Raw genomic sequence first — 26,399 nt, 5'->3', positions numbered from 1 at the left:
AGGGTCCAAAATTAAACTTAGTTTGATTTTAACAAAAATTGAATTCTTGGGGTACTTTGATATGCTAAATCTAAACATGTGTTTAGATTTTTGATTATGGGACCAGTTTTCAAGTTTGTCCAAGTTGGGGTCCAAAATTAAACTTTGTTTGATTTGAACAAAAATTGAATATATGGGGTTCTTTGATATGCTGAATCTAACCATGTATTTTGATTTTGGACATTGGACCATAATAGGTAAATTAAAAAAATTGAAGTTCTTAGACCACATTCTTTCTGTGTCGGAAACCTATGCTTTGTCAAATATTGAATCACAATCCAAATTCAGAGCTGTATCAAGCTTGAATGTTGTGTCCATACTTGCCCCAACTGTTCAGGGTTCGACCTCTGCGGTCGTATCAAGCTGCGCCCAGCGAAGCATTTTATTTCTAGTTACATTGTATTAATAAATGTTCATGTTTTTTGTCCCCTATGCTACAAGGTGGGGTGAGGTGGGAACAGTAAAATACTGGGTGACCGTCTGTCTGTTCTTGTAAGCACTCTCACATGAACAATTCTTGCCAGATTTTCATGGGTTTATATCTAAGATTTATATCAGTAATGTCTCTGACAAGTTTGAAAATCAGTGTAAAACAAATATTTTTAAAGGAGTTACTCTCCTTGGAAATATGAATTATATAAAGAAAATTGCATTGAAAGCATTCCTAAATGTCCAATTCTTGCCAAACTTTTATAAAAATAAAAAATTGTAGAAAGTTGCATTGTAATATAAAATAAAAAGATGTGCCACTGAGACAACATTCCTACAGAGACAAAATGACTCAGAAGGTAGTAACTATAGTTCACTGCACTGCCTTCAACAATAAACAAAACCCATACAGCATAGCAAGCTATAAAAAACCAGGGTCAGAGATACTAAAAATAGACCATAATTTTCGGGAAAAGTAACTCTGGATGCTTAATCAAATATTTGATATTCGATTGCAACCCTACTTGGATATGTAGTCATATATAATGAACTATAGATCACTATTGGTTTTGAGGTCAATATGTCAAAGAAAAATAATTATACTTAATACAAATATTATGATCTTCCCTTTTATGTTAGGGAGATATTAGGAGCATGATCTCTTTAGTGGTATTTAGCATTGTATGAATATTTTCTTGATTTGTACTTGAGATAACACTTTTTCTGCTTTTACAATTCAGGCGATTAGAATGGCAGTTAAAGATTCAGAACTTCAAACTGACAGAGGAGAAGAAGATTGTAGCAGAAATAGACAGTCTCAAAAGATCAAAGAAAGACCTTAGGTATGTCACAAAAAAAGATCAAAGACAGATCTCATGTATGTCTCAAAAGATCAAAGAAAGACCTCAGGTATGTCTCAAAAGATCAAAGAAAGATCTCAGGTATGTCTCAAAAGATCAAAGACAGATCTCGGGTATGTCTCAAAAATCAAAGACAGATCTCATGTGTATGTCTCAAAATCAAAGACAGATCTCAGGTATGTCTCAAAAGATATAAGACGGATGTCAGGACAAAACTCCAAGTTTGTCTCAAAGGATATAAGACATCTCAGAGATGTCTCAAAATATCAAAGAAATATCTCAGGTATGTCTTAAAAGATCAAACAAAAATATCAGGTATGTCTCAAAAGATCCAAGAAAGATCTCAGGTATGTCTCAAAAATCAAAGAAAGATCTCAGGTATGTCTCAAAAGATCAAAGAAAGATCTCAGGTATGTCTCAAAAGATCAGAAAGATCTCAGGTATGTCTTAAAAGATCAAAGAAAGATCTCAGGTATGTCTCAAATGACTAAAGACTGATCTTAGGTATGTCTCTTAAGATTAAAGAAAGATCAAAAGATAAAATTTTCCAATGGCAGTCCAGATCCATCCTGGCCAACCTTCATAATATTCTACCTATGGTAGGAATTGTTGATTTTGTCTCATCCTGAATATGCATAGATATTGGCCACTGGACATTAAACAAGCAACAATCAATCAGTCATATTTCTACAAGCATTTCCCAGTGATGGTCAAACATTTGTTTGAAAATTTTTAATTTCAACGTTTTTTCAGTTGACATTTTAAAGACATAAGTTACAAAGAACCAGACTGCACCATAATCTTTTCCAACTACTAGTCCTAAGACCAATATTCAGACATTTTTCTTATGCAAATACTTACTAGTGTGAATAAAATTTGACTAGTCTGGGGCATCAGACTAGTGTCTAATGGTGCAGACAGAAGAAAAAGGTTCATTCTAAGTTTGCGTCCTCTCAATTTTAGATTTGCCTGATTTAATGAACCATGTTATCTATTTCAGTCAGTTTTTAGCAGCAAAGAAAGAAGTGGATGAAATAAGAGACAGACAGCGAAGAATGAGAGAAGAAAGAGATGTGAGTTTACATGTGATATAATTCATGTGCCTTTTTATGCTCCACCTACAGCACTCAGGGAACATTATGCTATCTGCGTTAGTCCTCACCCGTATCTGGTTAAAGTTTTGGTGAAGGTGGTTTACTATGAAGATGTGGTTACATGTGCTTGAAACTTAGTACACAAATTAAGGTTTTGACCTTTATTTCATTGTTCACTGAACATGGAAATGTGATTATAGAGGGTGGAAATGCCCTTTAGCGTCAAGCGTCAAACGTCCATTTTTCACTACCGTTAATGTTTTTTATCGTCATTCATCAAACCTCATTTTATAACTACAATTAGAGTCAAATGGAGTAAAATGTTTATTGTTAACGTTATTTTAACAAATATTTCGAATTTGGGTGGTGTCACTTTTTGTGTTCTAGATTTATGCCCCTTTACAAATGGAAAAATTGCTGAATTTTTCGTTTCCGTTCTCTCACTTAAGTTTGCCTCAACAAAATATTATGAAACTTATACACAATGCTTATTACCACAAAACACAGATCAAGTACGAATTTGGGTAGAGTCACTTATACTGTTCTTGAGTTACATCCCTTTATTACGTTATATGCAAGCAGGGACATCATCTGTGTCCCATGGACACATTCCCTATTCATTATAGTATGATATAAGTACATTCTGAGATTGAAGTTTTTGGTGAAGATAGTTTACCATGAAGTTTTGGTCACTTTTACTTGAAACCTAGTACAGTAATGTAAATTTTAAAAATGTTTTACCAAATTGCTGAGTGAAGCATGGTGTCTATCATCATGATCATGGTGTCTTGTATAAAATAAGGAGATATGGTATGATTGCCAATTAGACAACTATCCACTAAAGTTCAAATGAAGTGGATGTAAGCAATTATAGGCAACCGTACGACCTTCAACAATGAGAAAAATCTATACCATGTGGTAGGCTATAAAAGGCCCCGACATGAAAATATGAAACAATTCAATTGAGAAAACTAACAGCCTCATTTATAACAAAACAGTTTACAAAAAACAAATATGACAGACATGAACCAATGACAACCACTAAACTAAAGGCTGCTGACTTGGGATAGGCACATACAGAATGTGGTGGGGTTAAACATGTTTGTGAGTTCTCAACCCTCCCCTTACCTTGGGCAGTGGCGTAAAAGTACAACATAAGAACAAATTATTAAAATCAGTTGAAAAAAGGCTTAACTCATCAGATGGATACAAATAGAAATACATATAACAAAAACACAAAGTGGACGTGGACGACTACTTGTACATCCCAAAATCAAAAAGACACTAAGTACAAATCTGAGAGCACATTCTGGTTTTAGTATGTACTGGAGTTAGGTAGTTTATCATGAATTTGTGATCACTTCAACTTGAAACTTAGTGCACCTTATGAGGAAAACTTTTAATATTTTATACCATCTGAGGATTTTGACCATGATTTACTTGTATGCAGAATAACCTGAAATTGCATTATTTTGATTCACATTTTGTGTTGATTGCGCAACAATCACAATAATAAATGCATGCTATAATTTCTGAATTTGCAGTAGCTTTTCCAAAAAATAAGTATCAGAATCAAGTTTGACACTTAACGGCATGTTATTCATGAATATAATGTATGGGGTATAAATCAATGAGAAAGCAACTTTAAGTCACAAGAAACCAATATCTAGAGTATTACATGTACATATATCTATAGAGATATCAAAAGATATCTAGAGTATTACATGTATTTATCTATAGAGATATCAAAAGATATTTAGAGTTTACACATATACATTAGCATGAGTTCGAATCCCGGCGAGGGAAGCAAAAATTATTTTTGCTTCCGCAAATTTGCAGATTTAACATTGTTGTGCTGATATTTAGAGTAGTTATGTATATATATTTATAGAAATATCAAAAGATATTTAGAGTACATTTGTACTACATGTATATATATTTATAGAGATATCAAAAGAGATCTAGAGTATTAATTGTATATATATTAATATAGATATCAAAGGAGATCTAGAGTATTAATTGTATATATATTTATAGAGATATCAAAAGAATGTGAACCAGCTCAGGAACAAAGAAGATGAAACAAAGAAATCATTAGAAGAGAAAAAGAGCAAGTTGTATGTATTGAAGAAAGGTAGGTTCATACAAGTTGGAGGTTTAGCTAGCTATAAAACCAATGTTTTACCCACAATTTTCTTCAGAAAATGCCTGTATCAAGTCAGGGATATGGTAGTTAATTTTCACTTTGACATGTTTGATAGCGTTTGATTTTGTCAGTTTTTATGGACTTTCCCCTTGTTGAATTTGACTGAGTTCGGTTGTATTGTTACACTTTTTAGGAGAAAGCTTTGTAACACTTTATGATTACTATCATAGTGCTATGGGTTGTTCCAGAAATAATTTTAAGGGGTAAGCCACTGTAGTATTTTTGTTAAATCTTTGTATTTATAGGTGTAATTAGATAGTTACAGCTTGAAATTTGTCAACAAAACAAAAAAAGGGGCATTTTTATTGTCTTGACTAATTTAGTCTCTTATATTTCATTTGGTATGGTACATTTTAAAGCAATTGAATAAAAGTTTTGAGATTTTCCATCATGACATAAGCACCTGTCTAAAGCATGTTGTATTATTCTATATTAGAGAAGTATCTTTTCGTAGATTTTACTGTAATTTTTAAAAGAATTGAAACCTGAAAAAAGTAGAGAAAGTTTTCATTTTTATTCACAGAGATTGACAAGTTGTACACAAGAAAACGTCATATGATCCATGAATTCAAGCAGCATGAAAAAGAATATAATGACGTCAAAGACGAAATGAAGAAACAAAAGAAACGTGACAGCTTTAAAAGGAAAGAAGAAAGCAAATCTCATATGGAGGCTTTCCAGAATGATATGTAAATATCTTATCAGGGTTCAATGTTGTGTAAAGTCGAATACCTATAGTACATTAGGAAAACCTTAAAACAACACATTATAAATCTCATGCATCTGAAGCACTTTTGTGGATTTACCCTCATCAGGAACGCTCAGTCGAATATTTGAAAGCTGAGGATGTATAAGAACCAAAACAGTTGATGAGCTATTTAACTGAAAAGGACCTAAAAAATAGCCAAATCCATCTAAAGCAAACTTTGCCTGAGGGAGTTGAAACCTTAGTTTCTTTATACATTACAAAATTTAGAAAAGATAAATTTTAGAAAGGTACCCAAGTGCTGACTAGTTTTCCATTTTCCAGTTCTCAGTGTCTTATTCAATATCACAAAGGCAAAACTTATGATTAAAATCAACCCATGTCAAGTTCCTGACTGACTTCTGAAACAATTACATATGAAGGGGTTGAATTGGCTACTACGGTTTCATTATAATTTGTTTGGTTCCAATGTTCTTGGAATTTCATTGGTAAAAACAAACCCCTCATTTAGATGTTCTAAGTATAAACTTCCTATAGGCTTGTATGCACACTGTGGCAAAACCATGAAATCAAATATCCAAAAGTTTTATTCAATCCACAAAAATCGGAATAAAAATAAATCCACCTTCTTATTAGAAAGAGTTAGTGAGTGGTCTAAGTAGTCCATCTACTGTACTACTAGCCTGTTATCAATGAAGTTGTGAGTTTGAACCCTGCATGTTGCAGGTGTGTTCCACACCAATCTAAATTGACTAGGATTGCCAGTTTCCCTGCAGAAGGTCGGTGGTTCTCTCCTCGCACTTCAGCTTCCTTCACCAATAAGACTGGTAGCCACAGTATAGCCAATAGTACTGAAAGTGGCGTCAAACACCAATAATCAATCACTCTAACTAGAAAGTATGGGTACTTAAATCATTAATATCATATTTCTTTTACATGTTACTTTGCTCTGGATAAATTACAATCTAAGGGAAGATAAAGGATAAATTACAATCTAAGGGAAGATAAAAGATAAATTGCAATCTTAGGGTAGATAAAAGATAAATTACAATCTAAGGGAAGATAAAAGATAAATTGCAATCTAAGGGAAGATAAAAGATAAATTGCAATCTAAGGGAAGATAAAAAATAAATTGCAATCTAAGGGAAGATAAAAAATAAATTGCAATCTAAGGGAAGATAAAAGATAATTACAATCTAAGGGAAGATAAAAGATAAATTGCAATCTAAGGGAAGATAAAAGATAAATTGCAATCTAAGGGAAGATAAAAGATAAATTGCAATCTAAGGGAAGATAAAAGATAAATTGCAATCTAAGGGAAGATAAAAAATAAATTACAATCTAATGGAAGATAAAAGATAAATTACAAGCAATGGGAAGATAAAGGATAAATTACAATTTAAGGGAAGATAAAGGATAAATTACAATTTAAGGGAAGATAAAGGATAAATTACAATCTAAGGGAAGATAAAGGATAAATTACAATCTAATGGAAGATAAAGGATAAATTACAATCTAAGGGAAGATAAAGGATAAATTACAATCTTAGGGAAGATAAAGGATAAATTACAATCTAAGGGAAGATAAAGGATAAATTACAATCTAAGGGAAGATAAAGGATAAATTACAATCTAAGGGAAGATAAAGGATAAATTACAATCTAAGGGAAGATAAAGGATAAATTACAATCTTAGGGAAGATAAAGGATAAATTACAATCTAAGGGAAGATAAAGGATAAATTACAATCTAAGGGAAGATAAAAAATAAATTACAATCTAAGGGAAGATAAAAAATAAATTACAATCTAAGGGAAGATAAAGAATAAATTACAATCTAAGTGAAGATAAAAGATAAATTACAATCTAAGTGAAGATAAAGAATAAATTACAATCTAAGGGAAGATAAACTCAAGCACATTATGACATTGTAAACACAAAGACGAACCGGCATCCTGTCATAACTAAGGCTTGTTATGACAGCTAAGTTTATCACTAAATAGCCTTGTCTCATTGATTTAGCATGTTTGATCAAAATTGATATAATTAAATTGTAGAATTAGTTATCAAGGCTATGTATTAAGTTACTGCCTAAATTTTCAAGAAATCACAAGTGCCCACTAAAAATAAAAATATGTATGATTTATTTAACGAATAACAACCATATGTTGCTACAGATTGAGAAAATTTTAGAAACAAAGAGTAGACAACTCTTGAAAGTATCTATAATAACACATGTATGTTATTTTTCTCTAATTACTTATTTAAGTTATACCCTTGACTGGTCAATATTGGTATAAACCAGGTTACTGGGCAATGCTGGACAATGCTGGATGAACAAAAAAAAACCAGTTCTTGCCTGGTTAATGTCTGTTTCCTGTATAAAAATTATGAAAGTTTTCAAAGACAATATGAGCCATTTTAGATATACTCTTTTCTTATATAAATTGACAGTGATTTATTACCGGTTGTATAAAATGTAATTGGTCACTATTAAAGTAAAAGATAAAAACTGTTTTATTTTACCTTCGAATACTGTTTCAATTGCGGCTATATTACATTCACAAATCTGTCAGTCAGTTTTGTTCGTCTGTTCTGCTAACAAAATAATCATGTCACACTTTTCTCTACTATCACTGTACAGAAGAAATTCATATTTGACAGTTTTCAGATCTGTCAGGCACCATTTCCTGTTTTCTGATGAACTCTCAATATGTTGAAAGAATTAAACGTTTTTAGTCACACTTTTTCAAAATGCCCAAGGACTACCGAACATAATGGCTTCATATTAATGATGTTCACTACTCTTGTTTTTGATTTTTTGTCAGATATTCAGAATCCTCTAGTTTATGTAGTCCATGTAGTTCCAATAAAAATTTTGACTTATAACCCCAATTTTTCTTTTCATAATTTTTGTCTCGCCTTGACGGAGTCAAAAAGCGAGACATAGGTATGCTGTTTCCGGCGGCGGCATCAACAATGTATAAGTTTGTGATTAGGTCTAGTTCATGGTGAACCACTAGATGTAGGTCAATGATATTTGGTATGCAGTTGTATTAACATTGGCACATCTCATTACCATGGAGATTATTTGGCCCCGCCCCTCAGTCAAGGTATATTGACTTTGAAACTTTGCTTAGTTTACATGTATTAGTTTGTGATTAGGTCAGTTTATGGGGAACCACTTAAACGTTGATGGGATGTTTTAAGTAATGTGGACAACTGGTCCCCGAGACAAGTCAGACCGAATCCACTCAAACTGTCTAAGAAGACAACTTTGACCGTTTGTCAGATTTACTTAGGGTTTCATAAAATATTAGACTAACATGTCTAGCGGAGCCATCAATCTTTTGTTTGTGCATTGGGGTCTATTTAGGGGTATTTGGAGGGGAGGGATTTACTGTAGAACCCTATGGGATTTTATTTTTTAAAATTTTCAAATGACTATTTTTCGAAAACAGTAAGTGATAGACACATGAAGTCTTCAGTAATGAGAACAGGACAATAAAAAAAATCAACCAAAATATAGGGTGAGTCCCTGGGGGTCATCCCAACCCCCTTCGTTTTGAAAATGTACTTTTATCTTGTAAACCATCGCGATCCCCACCCTAAACAATATATATACTTGTATGGGACAATAAAAGAAATCAAATGAAAATAATTTTGGGGAGTCCCCGGTATCGTCCCACCCCCTCCTGTTTGAGAACTTGGAAATGGTCGAGATCCCCACCCCTAAACCATATATATTCATGTATGGGACAATATAAAAAATCAAATGAAATATATGGGGAGTCCCTGGGGTCACCCCACCACCTCCTGTTTAAGAACTTGTAAACAGTCCAGATCCCCACCCCTAAACCAAATATATTCATGTATGGGACAATATAACAAATCAAATGAAATATATGGGAGTCCCTGGGGTCACCCCAACCCCTCCTGTTTGAGAACTTGGAAATGGTTGTGATCCCCACCCCTAAACAATATACATTCATGTATGGGACAATAAAACAAATCAAATGAAATATAGGGGGAGTCCCTGGGGACACCCCACCCCCTCCTGTTTAAGAACTTGTAAACAGTCGAGATCCCCACCCCTAAACCATATATATTCATGTATGGGACAATATAACAAATCAAATGAAATATATGGGAGTCCCTGGGGTCACCCCAACCCCTCCTGTTTGAGAACTTGGAAATGGTTGTGATCCCCACCCCTAAACAATATACATTCATGTATGGGACAATAAAACAAATCAAATGAAATATAGGGGGAGTCCCTGGGGACACCCCACCCCCTCCTGTTTAAGAACTTGTAAACAGTCAAGATCCCCACCCCTAAACCATATATATTCATGTATGGGACAATATAACAAATCAAATGAAATATAGGGGGAGTCCCTGGGGTCACCCTACCCCTCCTGTTTGAGAACTTGTAAACAGTCAAGATACCCACACCTAAACCATATTTATTCCTGTTCATCATTTCAAAAAGATTTGAATGACATACAGGGTCAATCTCCTAGGTGTCACATATGCATATCACTTTACTGGACCAAACCAATATGAACTAGACTTTGCCCAATGTCAGGAGACCATGGGAATGACGAATTATGGGGGCTTTGTTTGGGAGACTTCGTAACGGCATCCTGTTACAATTATTTCTTGTTTATTATAAAATTTTATTGATGCGAAAAATGAGTCTAGGTTAATTGAATTTACTTTAATTATTTATTAAATTATTTCTGGGCCTATAATAATTTTCATTTATGGCTCATTTTAAAGAAAACATATAAATCTTTCAAGCAGTGTATAGCCCGAGAATGTTTGACCAACTGTTTTGTAATCACCTGTCATTTTATTCCTTACTTGGTATGGAGTAACATCATGCACTTGTGGGTGAAGATGGGGGTCATTTACATTGATATTTGAGTTGCTTTTGAAAACCTTGATGGAATATTAATTAATTTGCCTTAATAACCAATTCATTTAATGAATATAAATGTACAATATACAAATGTTTAATGTTTGTTCTTTAAAATCTTAAAAAAAAATTGAAGCAACACTGCCACAGTTTTCATAATTACGTTTGCCTTGGTTTTTGGTTAACTGCCTACAGCGCTTACAGTGCTTTGATTTTTTTTTTATATTGTAGTGAAGAGTATGGGTTACAAAAAGAGCCATATGAAGATGAAATCAAACTATGTAATACATTGATTAATTACCTGCAGAAGTTCCAGGTCATGGAGGATGAAGTGGAGGAACCATCTAAAAATACAGGTAAGATAAGTAGGTCAAAATAAAGGTAGGAGAATTGGGTCAAAGAACAGGTACAATAAAAAGGTAAAAAAACAGGTAGGAGAATTGGGTCATAGAACAGGTACAATAAAAAGGTAAAAAAACAGATAGGAGAATTGGGTAAAAAAACAGGTAGGAGAATTGGGTCAAAAAACAGGTACAATAAAAAGGTCAAAATACAGATAGGAATATTGGGTCAATTTTCGTGCTTTACGTGGATTCAGGTAAACCACGAATTTAAATGTTCAATGAAATATAAATTTACTATCAGGTTGTATGCAGAATACTGTGGATTCATTATTATTTGTTGGATACTAATTTTCGTGGATTTCATGGGTACAGGGAAACCACAATTTTAAATGTTCAACGAATTACAAATGTTCCCTAGAAATATATGGTACCTTAAGCAAAGCCACGAATTCAAATATCCATGAAAATGGAAGTTTTCCTCAATCCACGAAAATTGGTACCCATGAAAAACCACAAAATCACATATCCACCAAAAGGCAAGTTTAATGCAATCCACAAAAATTGGTAACCACGAAAAATAAATGAATAGGTAGTATTAAATTTGAAATAAAGATAAAAAATTAAGTTGAGAAACAAATGAAATATTAGTTGACTATAAGGTACAATACAGTGGTGTCCTTCTGTTCAGTCCGTCTGGTAGATCTCTCCTCCAAATACTATAAGGTATGATACAGTGGTGTCCTTCTGTTCAGTCCGTCTGGTAGATCTCTCCTCCAAATACTATAAGGTATGATACAGTGATGTCCTTCTGTTCAGTCCCTCTGGAAGATCTCTCCTCCAAATACTATAAGGTATTATATAGTGGTGTCCTTCTGTTTAGTCCGTCTGGTAGATCTTTCCTCCAAATACTATAAGGTACAATACAGTGGTGTCCTTCTGTTCAGTCCGTCTGGTAGATCTCTCCTCCAAATACTTCTGTTAATGTAATAGTGTATAATGACTACTGGTATTGATTTGGTTAATTTCCTTAAAACATGTCAGATATACAATTAATTGCTTCAATAGGATAATAAAGCCAATGTTATTTTATGTTTATAAAGATGCTTAATCATTATAGTAAATCTTTCATTCTAAGATGAATTAATGCAAAGATGGCTTTGTACAAATGTTGAAATTCACCACATGTTTTTAGTCCCCTACTGACGAAGTTGAAGGGGACTTCAGGTTTGCACTCCGTCTGTCCATACGTCAATCCGGCAAATCAGTTTTCCACACTTTTTTTTTTCATCCTTCAAGATATTGATTTGATATTTGGCATATTGTTTTATCATGACAAATTACAGATCAAGTTCGAATTTTGTTCCCGTCTGATGGTTTTGTGCAGAGTTGTGTTCCTTTGACTTAGAAAATTCACAAAAATAATCAGTTTTTCACACTTTTTTTTGTCATACTTGAAGATATTGATTTGATAATTGGTATATAGTTTTATCATGACAACTTACAGATCAAGTTTGAGTTGTGTTCCGGTCTGATGATTTTGTGCAGAGTTATGGTCCTTGGACTTACAAAATTCACTTTAATAATAAGTTTTCAACACTTTTTTTTTTCGTCATGCTCCAAGATATTGACTTGATATTTGTTATATAGTTTACACCATGACAAGTTATATATCAAGTTAGAAGTTTATTCCAATACAATGAATTTTCAACCGGTAGGGGACTATGTATTGCCATGCAATACTCACAGAATGCTTGTTAAATTTTAAACAAAATTGAGCTATAATATGACTTTTTTGAGTATCTTGAGTATCCAGTGAAAATCAATCTTTTCAAAAGCAATTTTCCTGTTTTCTGTGTGAAAACTGCAATATACAAATCTCAATGTAAATTTCTGTCCATCAAGGAAATAAACTCTTACAATAGAATTTGATGATAAACACGATTAGATAAATTGTGAATATGAAAATAATTTGTTTTTTCAGGAGTAGTTGATGAGTTAGATGATGGCAAGTACATATTACTGAAGAAAACAGAAGATACGGAATATTCCAGTGTACGTCCAACCAAAAGACGACCGAGTAAAAAGGGCAAGAAATTCAGTGTCGTAAGTATGATTGAAACTCAGGGGGTATGGAACAATATATTCTGGTGTTTTAATTACCCTAAAGATGTCCAGTAAGCAGGGGGAGAAATATGGTGGGGTAAATATGATGAAATTAAAGATGATACAATATATTTTGGTGTTTTAAGATGTCCATCATATTTTTTTAGGAACTACAAGTCAGAACATCCAGATATGTGTGATCAAGCTTCATGTGAGCATCCTTGTCTATCAGATGCTTGTTCAAATTCATTGCTCTAAACTTTTTTTTTACTAAATATATACATGTATATGTATTCTTACAATCTATGAAGGTCTGGATTGGGTTAACAGAATAGAGTATAATAGGCAAAAATTGCAGAATAAATGACAAAAAATATTAAGAATAGAGAAAAACAGGCCCCTAAAATAAAGAATAGAGAAAAATAGGCAAAAAAAAAAGAAAGAATAGAGAAAAATAGGCAAAAAAACATGAAGAATAGAGAAAAATAGGCAACCAAAAATAAAGAAGAGAAAAAAATAGGCAACAAAAAATGAAGAAGAGAAAAAAAAGCAAAAAAAAAAAAGAAAGAATAGAGAAAAATGGTCTAAACATTTACATAATGAAGAAATAAAGGACCCCCCATCCAGACCTTCAGTTATGACAATATCTGAAATTTTGTGTCATTTTTCTCAGTTCCTACAAATCTGAGCTATCATATGAGAATGCTGTGATGCCTTTTCACGTCAATCTCTCATAAACTTCCTGTTAACGGAATACTTATAGCCAGATTGTCATTCGTGAACAACAGTTCACCGTACACCTTGTTAGGGTGAAAGTGCAAACTATGACGATTAGGATACGATACATAGGATAATAACTTATTCAGAATCAGCAAAACTAAAGACTCAAAATAGTTGATGACCAACACTTATAGATTGTATGTGAATAAACATTGTTTTTTTTTCAGACAAAGCCAATTACTCATGCACCACAGATTTTTTCCCAGTTTGCCTCCCTGATGTTAAATGCACCTTCAACCATTCCAGAAATAAGTGTTTCCTTAGAACAGGTCCAAGCCAGAAAGGTAAGAAAGTTTTAAAACTAGGGCTGTAATAAGTGTCTTGGACAAGTTCGAAAATCAGTGATCAATTATTTTTAAAAGAGTTATGCCCCTTGGAAACATTAATTATATGGAAAATTGCATTGTTAGCGCTCTCATGTGTACAGTTATTGCCAGAATCTTATGAAATTTATAGGTTTATATCAGCAATGTCTTTGACACATTCGAAAATAAGTGCTGATCAAATATTTTTATTGAGTTATGCCTTGGAAATATTAATTATAATGGAAATCACATTGCATTTACTCTATAGCCTACATTTCTCTAAGATATTAATATGAAGTTTAAAGAAATAAAAAAGTTCTTTTTTTATGCCCCACCTAGGGGCATTATGTTTTTCGGTCTTTTTGTCCATTCGTCCGTCCGTCTGTCAGTCCGTCCGTCTGTCCCTCTTCAGGTTAAAGTTTTTGGTCAAGGTAGTTTTTGATGAAGTTGAAGTCCAATCAACTTGAAACTTAGTACACATGTTCCCTATGATATGATCTTTCTAATTATAATGCCAAATTAGAGTTTTGACCCCAATTTCACGGTCCACTGAACATTAATCAAAGTACTGAAGTACTGAACATTGGATGACCGCAAGTTCTGGTGGATGGTCACAATCACTTATCTCAGAAAAAAAATCACATCTCTATACCTGAAAGTTAGGTTTAGGTACATAGATATATATTTTTTCTGAGACAAGTTCCTGTGTGGATGATGAATAAATCATTAAATGACAGGGAATTCAACCTCACTGTAATAACTATTATATTGTAGTGATATAATCATTTGTTATCAGTATACTCTGGTTTGTTGTTACATATTATATTAATATTTGTATAACGGTTATATATAATTTTCATCCATTTGTATATCATTCTATTCTACTTTTCTAATGCTAGTGCAGTGCAAGTGCATGGTGGAAACTCTTCTGTAATAATTCGTTTTTCTAATAGATTGGATTTGAGTAGGAATTCATAATTTCCTGTGTTTGTTGCAAAAAGTTCTTGAGATATTCTTCAGCATGCGTTAACACAAATTTTCGGTATTCTTGATTTGTTATTAATATATATTTCTCACGGCAAAACATTTTCATATCCTTTATCTATGTTCTTAAAAAATTATTTTCATGAATATTTATTGATGAAATTAATATATAACAAGCGATAAGGAATGTTATTTTGCACTCGATAATATCCGCGTAATTATACAAAATACGTTCAGTTATCAGTCAAAAACGCAAGTCACGTGGGTAGAAATGTCTGCGGCGACAAAACACTGGAATGCCCTCACGATCATCCGGTGTAAAAATGATAGTGCGAGTAGGGCATCCGTGTACTATTGACACATTCTTGTTAGTTATTGCCCTTGTACCTTGGATAGATAAAATATGTGCAATGTGTGGGACATTGGAACTCTGTTCTTTTATTACAGTTCAGTCAGGCAGATACAGGGTAACTGACATGAATGTCCCAAGGCAGAAATATTGGACGGTGACTGATAGTTGGTATATTGAACTTCCTTCCCTTGCTCCTATGAATATAAAAATAGAAGATATAGTATGATTGCCAATTAGACAACATTCCACTAGAGACCAAATGAAGAAGGAGCTAGCAACTATGCATTTTTATTGAACAGTTCTAAGTAGTTTTCTTTCTGTGTCCATAGAAAAGTATTTTATTCACACATGGTTTTGTTTCATGCGATTACTGGAGCAGGCTGAGTTCTCTAAATATTGTATTACAGTGGAATTACGAGTTGGAACCTTACTTTTGACAGGTGCTTTTGACTCGGATCTTATTATAATACAGTGGAATAACGAATTGGAACCTAACTTTTGGCAGGTGCTTTTGACTCCGATCTTATTTTATTGGGATTGCCAGTTTCTCTGACAAAGATGGGTATTCTGGTTTCCTCCACTAATAAAAAATGGCCAGCATAATTTAGCCAAGAGTGCTGAAAGTGGCTTAGATACTAACAACCAATTCAAATATCCAGAATACAATAAATACGTAAAACAGTAAATGATATGCCTTGTGGTTTTTTAATTTAATTTTTTTTTATTGATATTTTTTAGATATTTTATGAAGAAGGTGGACCAATCCCTACACATCGCATGGTCACTCCAAGTATTGAGGAACATAGTGCAAGTGAGACGGGAATATCTGCCACAGAATCAGCCATGTGTGAAATGTCTCGACAGGTTAGCAATACTGAGAGCAATGAAAATCCAGAAGACTCGTTCTTTGTGTTAGACGAACTTGTGAAGCTGTCAGGAAATGATGATAATTTGTCTGACAAGTCAGAAGACACACTGGCACGCAGTAATTCTGATTCCACAGACCGAGGTCATTCAGATGGCGATAACTCGGAACTGTCTCCGGAAAGTCGTAAAGGCTCTGATGTTTCTGAATGTGAGAGCACAGTTATATCTCCCGATTCATTTAAGAACCAATTTGCTCACAGTACAGTTCATAAGTTTAGTAGTAATTCAGTTCCTAAAACAAATTCAGAATTACTTCAAATATCCACTGGCAGTTCTCTCAAGGAGCAGACACCAAACATTCCAAAAAAAGATGCATGGACAAATCCCAGATCTGTTGTGTTGACAGAACCAGAATGTCAAAATTCTCAATCAGGAACAATGTCTAAAACAGATACGGTACAATTTGTAAAAAAGGAAATGGCAAAATCTGAAAATGTAAAATTACCTATATTTCTTGATGTAGAATTTCCTTCCTTAAAAAAAGACATGTACAAAAAACCAAATGTGATGGATAATGAATTAGAACATTTGACAGAGTTATCTACCTTAGAACATTTGACAGAGTTTGACCAAAATTCCCTAAGAGAAACAGACTCTAATATATTTGACCAAACCCAAGAAAACAATGACACATATTGTAATAGTGACTCTGTTAGACACGATGGCTTTGTCAGACAAAATGACTTCATTGGAAATAGCAAATACAAGGACACTATATGTGGACAGGATGATAGTTTTGTAGTAATAGATGATAATTCCAATATCCATGACCTTACTGAAAGCTCAAATGGCGATCATAAAACACTATGTGATGACTTTTGTAATACACAGGATAGACATATTTTATTTTCGACACATTTGTAATTTGTACAATGTAGGGTTGTTGTAAAGAGTATGTTTATTGTTTTAAAACTGGGGGTGGTATGTCTGAATACCAGAACCATTTTGCATAAAATTAATAAGCAGTGGCATTCATTGGGTATTTGTAGCAAATACTGTTTTTTATGTGTGTACTGGTCATGGACTCTTAAAAAATTTAATTTACATAGATTGTTTCAACAGGTAGTTTTTGTTTACTAATTAGATGTTAATTTACAGAGAGTAGTGCTATATATTTTGACTGTGATTTTCCGTAGTTATAAATTTGGGTTTTGGAAACTGTTCAGTAATGAATTTTACAAAAATCTAGCGAGAACAAATACTTGTATATCATGAACCTTTCAGTATAACTTACCATCAATATTTTGATAGTTAGATTTTCTATGAAAAGAGCTACAATTTTGTAGAAAGCAATAAGCAGATTTTATCTTTGATCTTATTTTATGATTTATTTAAATTCATAGTTAATCTACTGTAGTGGTAGAATAGGATTTTTAAAATAGTGGTATGGTTGGGTGATAAAAAAAAAGATGGAGTGGCAATGAAAAAACAAAAATACAGAAACAACCAATTCATTATCCTGAGTTTGAGTGATTCTTTTTCCCGCCTTTTTTTCTTGGTATCAAACCCGAACAGCAACTCCATGTGTTTACACGGAACTAAAGCATTGTTCAAGTTGAATTTCAAGTCAAAATAAATTAGGAAATGGTGTGCATTTTAAGATAATTTCTTCTGTAATTGAAACATTTACTAATAGGTACTTGGATACAGTGGTGTAAATTTATTTTGTGATAACATACAATTATTATTTATCTTGTTTTTTGGTAGTCTATCTGTAGAATACTGGTGATGCTTTATAAAATGGTCAAATTAAATGTTTAATTTTCTAGAGCATTTATGTGAAACATGCATGTATTTATAAGAGTTTGCCAGGAGCTGTGAGTTATTTTTTTTAATTGTTTTTAACAAGAACATCATTTTTTATTTTCTTGTCGGGGTCATATAATTTTTTTCCATTTAAGAATAACTACTGAGAACAAATTAAATACAACTCATTCTAAAACGTTTTGTAAATGGTTAGAAGACAGACGTTAGGAGGTAGACCTTAAATTAAGGGACTAAACTTATATAGATCTCTGGTACGTTTTTGTCCGCCATTTTCATAAATCTATTGTAAGCCTCTTAATAACAAGATTTATTTTAATCTGTTTCACGTGATTGCTTGAAATGCATTTGGTAGAAATTCCTTTTACAAACACTTTGCTGATTAGAGATTATACCCACTATATTGAAGATTGGATTGTACAACAAATGAAATTTTAAGATTTTCCCCCGAAAAGGAGACCCACTTCCTAATAAAAAAAGCAAACAATCAAACAATCAAATGAAAGAATACAGAAATATAAAGAACAGAACAGGAGAACAACTCCAAATATAAGATTAAATAAAACAAACAAATACCGGTACAAAAGTCAAAAATATATAGGACAGAACAGAAGGACCTCTCCCATATAAAATTAAATAAAAGAATAAGAATAAAAATAAATACTTAATTATTGAAATTTAAATTGTAAATAATTTATATTTATATGAATGTAATCTATTTATTTTGTTGACCAATTGAAATATTTTGTATAAAAGAAAATATTAAACTGTTAAGTGTATAATGATTGCTGTAAATAGAATTGATGAAATATATATGTTGTTAATTATCAGATTATAATTTTTTGTGACATTTCACAAACCAACTTATTTTACCAGAAGTTTTTTTTAATAGTAGTGTGTGTTATTCTAAATCTTTTTCACATAAATGCTTAAAAAACATTTGGTGAAACTGCCTTTTACAGTGCATTGCTGATTAAAACATCCACTTAAGCGGACATCCCAGTCATTTTGTTTTACTATGTATATAAGAGAAGAAATATTCATGTTAATTTTGTTTCATAGAAAGTAGCAGAAATATATTACTCATGCAAATGAGTTGGTTTCATATACAATTACACCTTATATTTAAACTTTTTATTTTCTGACATTTTATATATGAGGGTATGATTGGGGTTAACAGAATAGAGAATAATGGGCAAAATGTGCAGAATAAATGACAAAAAATATAAAGAATAGAGAAAAATAGGGCAAACAAATAAAGAATAGAGAATAATGGGGTGCTCAAATATAAAAAAAAAAAGAAAAACATATAAAGAATACAGAAAGATGACCTAAAGAATTGAGAAATGAAGGACCCCCATCAAGACCCTCATATATGATAATGAAGTATGGCATTTGTCCTCTTTATTTCTTTTTTCCATCCACTTTTTAAACATGTTGGTGCTGACAAATAGTGTGGCATTAAGGGGCATGAGAGTCTTCAAATTGAAGACAAAATGAGGACAACTTATTTATTGAAAATGTCCAAAATATGCCAAAAATATTTTGCTACATCTATGCCTAGTGGCTTGTAAAGGTGTTCTTTTTTCTGAACCAAATTCCTGGGTCCTAATTTGTTTTTGTCAGTTGTTTCAATCAACCAGTAATTGTGAATACATAGACTTAAATTTAGTGTGACAAGGGATCAATTATACTTGAACCTTGAACCAGAAATAAATGACATAAATGTTACTTGATAATTATTTATTGTTTGATTATTTGTACTTATTAAGGACAATTATAGATTCAATGATCCTGCTGTAATCTTTATGTTGCTAGGAGACAGTTGTAATTTGTACTATTTTAATATTTTGTGATATGTTAAGAACAAATTATGTTGTTTTTTGTTAAGTATTCTGGTAGACCCAAAAATTTTAAGTATAGCTACTGTAGAATAATTTCATTCTTATTTGCATTTTATATATATATGTTTTATTTAACTTTTAAAGAAATCAATATCTATCACAAATGTTAGCCTTGATTGTTTATGTCATGTTATTTTAATGTATTTTTTTTTAATTATGATTCTAATTTTATCATTAAACAATTTCAGAATCAAATGCATTGTGGGTAGTATTTTCAAAAATATACCCCAAAATTTTGAAATTTGCAAATAACTTACTAAAGAATGGTCACTTTGGTGAGATAAATTACCCACAATCCATTGGTGTGCCATCAAGAAAATTACCCACAATCCTTTGGTGTGCAATCAAGAAAATTACCCACAATCCTTTTGTGTGCAATCAAGAAAATTACCCTCAATTTGTTGGTGGGCCAACAAGATAAATTACCTACATCCTTGGTGTGTCATTAAGAAAATTACCCACAATCCTTTGGCATAACAACAGGAAAATTACACACAATCCTTTGGTGTGCCATCAAGAAAATTACCATAAATCCTTTGGCAAACAACAGGAAAATTACACACAATCCTCTGCCTTCTGAGTGGTAATTGAGGCTCGATGTAATTTTATCTTTCTTGAAAAATGAACTGGTATACCAGCAATCATGTGACAAATATGTAATGGCACTCAACTGCTCACATGAATTTTGTCATTTTCACATGTCCTTACAATGTTTATGGAGTGGGCAGAACTTCTCCCCTGTTCCCCCTCCCCCTTTGGAGTGAGCAGAACTTCACCCTTGTTTCCCCTTCACCCTTGGGAGTAGGCAGAACCTCTACCCTATGCTTGCCCATTGGAGTGGGCAAAACGTCACCCCTTTGACCACTCTTTGGAGTGGAGTGAGCAGATTTTTTTTCATGTGCCTGCACTTTGGAGTGGCCAGATCTTCTCCATTGTGCCCGCCCTTTTGAATGGGCAGAACTACTCCCCTGTGCCTGCCCTTAGGAGTGGACAGAACTACTCCCCTGTGCCAGCCCTTTGGGGTGGACATGCTATTTCTATTCTTCATACTTAGAATTGATCATACAATACCTTGGAAGAATGAAAAAAACTATTGCATTCAATATTGTTTTAAATGTGATGTTAAATATTTAATGGACATGAGTGGTCACGGGTGACAGATAGACATGAGTATACACGGTGGGCAGATAGATATGATTGGTCACGGTTGGCAGGTTGACATGAGTATACATGCAAGGTATATGGACATGAGTGACAAAGGTTGGCAGGTAGACATAGGTATACACGGTGGGCAGATGGAAATTAGTGGTCATGATGGGCAGGTTTATATAAGTATACACTGGGGGCATATGGACATCAGTGGTTAAGGTTGACAGTTAGCCATGAGTATACATGGGCAAATGGACATGAGTGGTCAAAGTGTCAAGGTAGATAAAGATAAATACACCTGGGCTGTAATGCATGATTAATAATATATAAAATTGTGGAATCGTTGATTATTATTTATATAATTTGTCCGAAATATAAAATGTTGTGTACTCACTATTTGATATATGATGAGTTTTACCATTTACCAATTATAGCAAGGCTTCATTATTATTCTTTACTTACTACTTTTCCAGGAAAAGTCAATGTTTTATATAGATAATTTTAACTTCAATCAAACCTCCCGATAAGCAAATGAATTTAATCACGTTTAGCTGCAGAAAGACTGAAAGTAGTAGGAATTTTCTTGATGGAAAATAATGAAGCCTTGTCATTTGTATAAACAAGGAAAAAACATATCTAAATCATGCCATGTGGTATATCAAAATCATGTCTGATTAAATATACCGAGGATATCAGATAGAACAAATATTAAAAGAATCAAGAAAAATCATTGGCATTATGAATAAATCAAGTAAAGCACCACACAAGCCGTGTCTTACAAGGATTAGTTATTAGTGATAAGTAAAGACTGATCAAATCATTGTCCTTTACAAGAGGCATTTTTTCTGTTTGAGAGGCTTTGATTTAGACAGGTTTTACTGTACACTGAATGAACCTGTGTTTGACTGTTAAGGAGGCTTTGATTTAAACAGGTTTAACACTATTTGCCTTTCATGTCTTTGCTCTAGTCATTAATCAGACTGAAAAGATGAACAATAATGTATACAATGATGTAATAAATGATTTTATATGAAATTTTATCATTTTTATTGAATCTTTAAATATATGAAAAATTCAGGCAGGTCAGTTTTATAGCAGGAGGAACTTACTCTGTCGACACACCATGTCTTATAAAAATATGAAAAAAAGTAAAAATACCAAAAATACCAAACTCCAATGAAAATACAAAACGGAAAGTCCTTTTTCAAATGAATAAATCAAAAGCTCAAACATATCAAACGAATGGAAAACAACTGTCATATTCCTGACTTGGTACAGGCATTTCCTCATGTAGAAAATGGTGGATTAACCCTGATTTTATAGCTAGCATAAACCTCTCACTTGTATGACAGTCGCATAGAATTTCCATTATAATGACAAAAATGTGTGAGGAAAACAAACAGACATTATAGGTAAAATTGTCAAAAATTTGGGTATGATTGCCAATGAGAACTCTCCACCAGAGACTAAATGACTATAGGTCACCTTACGGCCTCTAACAATGAGCAAAACCTATACCGCATAGTCAGCAATTAATGGCCCCGAAACGATAAATGTAAAACAACTCAAACGGAAAAATATAGGCCTGATCAATGTACAAAACAATGAACGAAAAACAAATATGATATGCAGCAACAAATGACAACCACTGAATTACAGGCTCCTGACTTGGGACAAGCACATACGGAATGTTCCTTTTTGGGTTTTCAACTTAACTCGGTGTATGTATTTTACCTTGATTTGTATTGTAGGATTCGACTATGAATTATGAAATTTGAACATTAGTAACTTACTGTTGCCTAAATTCATATGGAAACGGGGATTATGAAGAAAATATGGCCAAATGTTTGTAACATTAAGACAAATATTTGGACCATACTTATCATTAAATTCTTAAAGATCCTTTCATGTATTACTCCGTAGCTTTAGAATAGAATGGCAGCAGAGTGTTGGGCTTAAACACACCATTAAAGCAATGTTGGTCAATACTGTTCATTTATTCATGTCAAAGATAAATGAAGCATATTTAATATCAAACGACAAACCATTCATTGCCACAATTATTGTCAATAAACTAGGGCAAAGGTCAATCCAACGTTCAAGATTTAGAACTTTTCTTGTTGCTGCACATAATATATTAAGAGATAGACTGACCATCTGCTTGGAACATTAATACAAATATATGGTACATTAGGTCTAAAGACGTTGGATGACTCGGAACATGAATACACATATAGTGTACACTAGGTCCAAAGACATTGGATGACTCATAATAACAGTTTTTACAGCACTGAATCGATACTTCTGCTGGTGGACTATCCGTCCCCGAGGGTATCATCAGCTCAGTAGTCAGTACTTCGGTACTGACATGATTTATAACAAACTTTTTAAAATTGCCCATTTATAAATTTTGAAATGATATAAAAAACTAAGGTTTCAACTCCCTCAGGCAAAATTGGCCTTAGATGGATTTGGCTATTTTTTAAGGTCCTTTTTGGTTTATAGCTCTTCATATACATCCTTGGCTTTCAAATATTTGGCTTTGAGCGTTCTTGATGAAGGTAAATCCAGAAAAGCGCTTGGTACGCATGAAATTTATAACGTGTTGTTTTCATTTTTTTGTTGCAATTGGAAAGTTTGAATTCATAATTCATTAAAATTTCAAATTAGTAAATGAATGAGTTAATGGATATTGTGCATTAGAATGAACAGAAGAAATGTGAAAATAATAACTGGATTTGATAGCCTTAGCCTTATTTGACCCATTTTTTTCGGACCTATGCTTTTAATGACCAACTTGGTATTTTTTTCGGGGACATTTCGGTTTTTATTGTTCTTCAACTTAGTATTTAATTTGGTCTGTTTTAATTCTATCGCCAGTTAATGAGTCTTGTATAGACGAAGCGCACGTCGATCTGACGTTCCGAATTATATGCCTAGTATCTGTGATGAGTTTACAACCACTGGGTCGTAGCCACTGCTTGTTGACGTTTCGTCCCCTATGGTATAACCAGCCCAGTAGTCAGCACTTTTGTATTAACATGAAAAGTCATTTAATATGTTCATTTATTTATTTTTGAAATCCACCATGTGAATTGGATCTGAAGATATTCAAAATTGCTCTTATATGACTTATTGTATACGAAAGATGTATTGCCCATGTTCTACAAAGTAGTAAGTTGATCCTGACATTTTTTTCACATTTAAAGCCAAATGAAAGGTGGCAAGACATTTTATTTCATTAGGATTACCTTTGTATGAACAGATGTCCCTCCTTTGACGATGGTCTGGATATGACATCATGCCCCTCTTTATACTTGTCTAATAATTCTTGAGGTAAATTATTACATTTATATCAGATCATTGGTTATTGTATTATTATTGCAGATATTCTAAAATTTCTCTGTAAGACGTCTGTTTTCTTTAGCAGATAATGAGGAAAAATGTAAAACATATTATATTAAAATCGATTCCATACTTTATTGCAGCTTCTACACGACTTGTATATATAATGAACTCATCATAGATACCAGGATTAAAGTTTTGTAAGCCAGACGCGCGTTTAGTCTTCAAAAGACTTATTAATGATGCTCGAATCAAACAAGTGAAAAAGGCCAAATAAAGTAGGAAGCTATAGAGCATCGAGGACCCAAAATTCCGAAAGGTTTTGCTAAATACAGCTAAGGTAGTATATTCCTGGAGTAGAAAATCCTTAGTTTTACGAAAATTCAAAGTTTTGTAAACAGCTAATTTTCTTAGATACTAAGGCTTTTCTACCTCAGGAATTGATTACCTTAGCAGAATTTGGCAAAACGTTTGGAAACTTTTGGTCCTCAATGCTCTTCAACTTCGTACTTTATTTGGCCTTTTTAACTTTTCTTGATTCGAGCGTCACTGGTGAGTCTTTTGTAAACGAAACGCGCGTCTGGCGCATATACAAAATTTCAATCCTGGTATCTATGATGAGTTTATCTAATTTATAATTATGATCATATCAATGATAACTCTTGCAAACACAGAAGTGCTGTAATGTGGACTAAACACAAACCCTAGAGACCAAAATAATTGGTAGTTGAAACACACAGATAATTATGTGGACTAAAACCAGGTGTATGTAATATATGAATTCATGTAGCAGTAAAATTGGTACCGTTTATGTTATTATCTTGACCATTTATATACTTAAACAATAATCACTGTAGAAAATAAATCTGCAGTTAAACTCTAGAAATCTTTGAAATAGTCAAGAAAATTATTGATAACAGACATATTCATTTGCTGAAAATCATATTTGAACCCATGATCAAACATTTTTTGTTATAACAGTGAAAAGCCCTAACTGAGATACAACCTAAGTTTCTCTTCAACTGAGAACAGAGTGATCTACACCTGCAACGGAACTTGTACAAAACCTCTAGAAATGTTAACAATAATACCTCATGGACTGGACTTCCATATAGAAAGTAAAATCACAAAAATACTGAACTCCGAGGAAAATTCAAAAAGGAAAGTCCCCAATCAAATGGCAATATCAAAAGCTCAAACACATCAAACGAATGGATAACAACTGTCATATTCCTGACTTGGTACAGGCATTTTCTTATGTAGAAAATGGTGGATTGAACCTGGTTTTATAGCTAGCTAAACCTCTCACTTGTATGACAGTCGCATCAAATTCAATTAAATTGACAACGATGCGTGAACAAAACAAATAGACACAATAGGTAAAAATGTCAATAATAACATAGTGGGTAAATTAACAATGATTAAGTTTAGTAGATTGTTGCATATTAAGTAATCGATCTCCCCGTAGCATGATTGGTAAACTATAAATGGTCAAGTGTTGACGATTGCTAAATATAAAATATTTGACGTCCAAATAGCATAATTGGTAAATTATAAATGGTCAAGTGTTGACGATTGCTGAATATAAAACATTTGACGTCCAAATAGCATAATTGGTAAATTATAAATGGTCAAGTGTTGACGATTGCTGAATATAAAACATTTGACGTCCAAATAGCATAATTGGTAAATTATAAATGGTCAAGTGTTGACGATTGCTGAATATAAAATATTTGACGTCCAAATAGCATAATTGGTAAATTGTAAATGGTAATGTGTTGAAGATTGTTGCATATCAAATAATGGACGTCCACATAGCATAATTGGTAAATTGAAAATGGTAAAGTGTTGACGCTTGTTACATATTAAGGTTTGATCGCCCACATAGCATGATGGCAAATTCTAAATGATAAAATGTTGCAGATTGTTGCATATCAAATAATGGACCTCCACATTGTATAATGCGTAAATAATGGATGGTGAAATGATGACAATTGTTGCAAATCAAGTAATAGACGTCCACATAGCATAATGTGTAAACTCAATATTTAAGCGTTATAGATTGTTGCATATCACGGAATTGACGCCCACATAACGTAATGGGTAAACTGTAAGTGGTGAAATGTTGTAAATTTAATATATGCAATAATGGAAGTCCAGTTAACACAATGAGAAATTATAAATGATAAA

The 26,399-nt window shown here is 32.9% G+C and overlaps 1 protein-coding gene across 1 annotated transcript in view; it reads left to right on the top strand.

Moving 5' to 3' along the window:
• The window catches only part of LOC127723121 (DNA ligase 1-like), a 38,532-nt gene extending 16,633 nt beyond the window's left edge, over positions 1–21,899 (top strand). Inside the window, exons 5-12 of the mRNA XM_052229615.1 lie at positions 1,209–1,310; positions 2,329–2,401; positions 4,460–4,556; positions 5,152–5,317; positions 10,484–10,608; positions 12,578–12,699; positions 13,647–13,763; positions 15,859–21,899. Of these exons, the coding sequence (XP_052085575.1) occupies positions 1,209–1,310; positions 2,329–2,401; positions 4,460–4,556; positions 5,152–5,317; positions 10,484–10,608; positions 12,578–12,699; positions 13,647–13,763; positions 15,859–16,911 (1,855 nt within the window). The 3' untranslated portion in view covers positions 16,912–21,899. The remainder of the gene's footprint in view (positions 1–1,208; positions 1,311–2,328; positions 2,402–4,459; positions 4,557–5,151; positions 5,318–10,483; positions 10,609–12,577; positions 12,700–13,646; positions 13,764–15,858) is intronic.
• Positions 21,900–26,399: the final 4,500 nt, after the last annotated feature.

This window comes from Mytilus californianus, unplaced genomic scaffold, assembly GCF_021869535.1.
Source record: "Mytilus californianus isolate M0D057914Y unplaced genomic scaffold, xbMytCali1.0.p SCAF_13, whole genome shotgun sequence".
NCBI lineage: Eukaryota > Metazoa > Mollusca > Bivalvia > Mytilida > Mytilidae > Mytilus > Mytilus californianus.
This window is presented reverse-complemented; position numbering and strand designations above follow the sequence as displayed.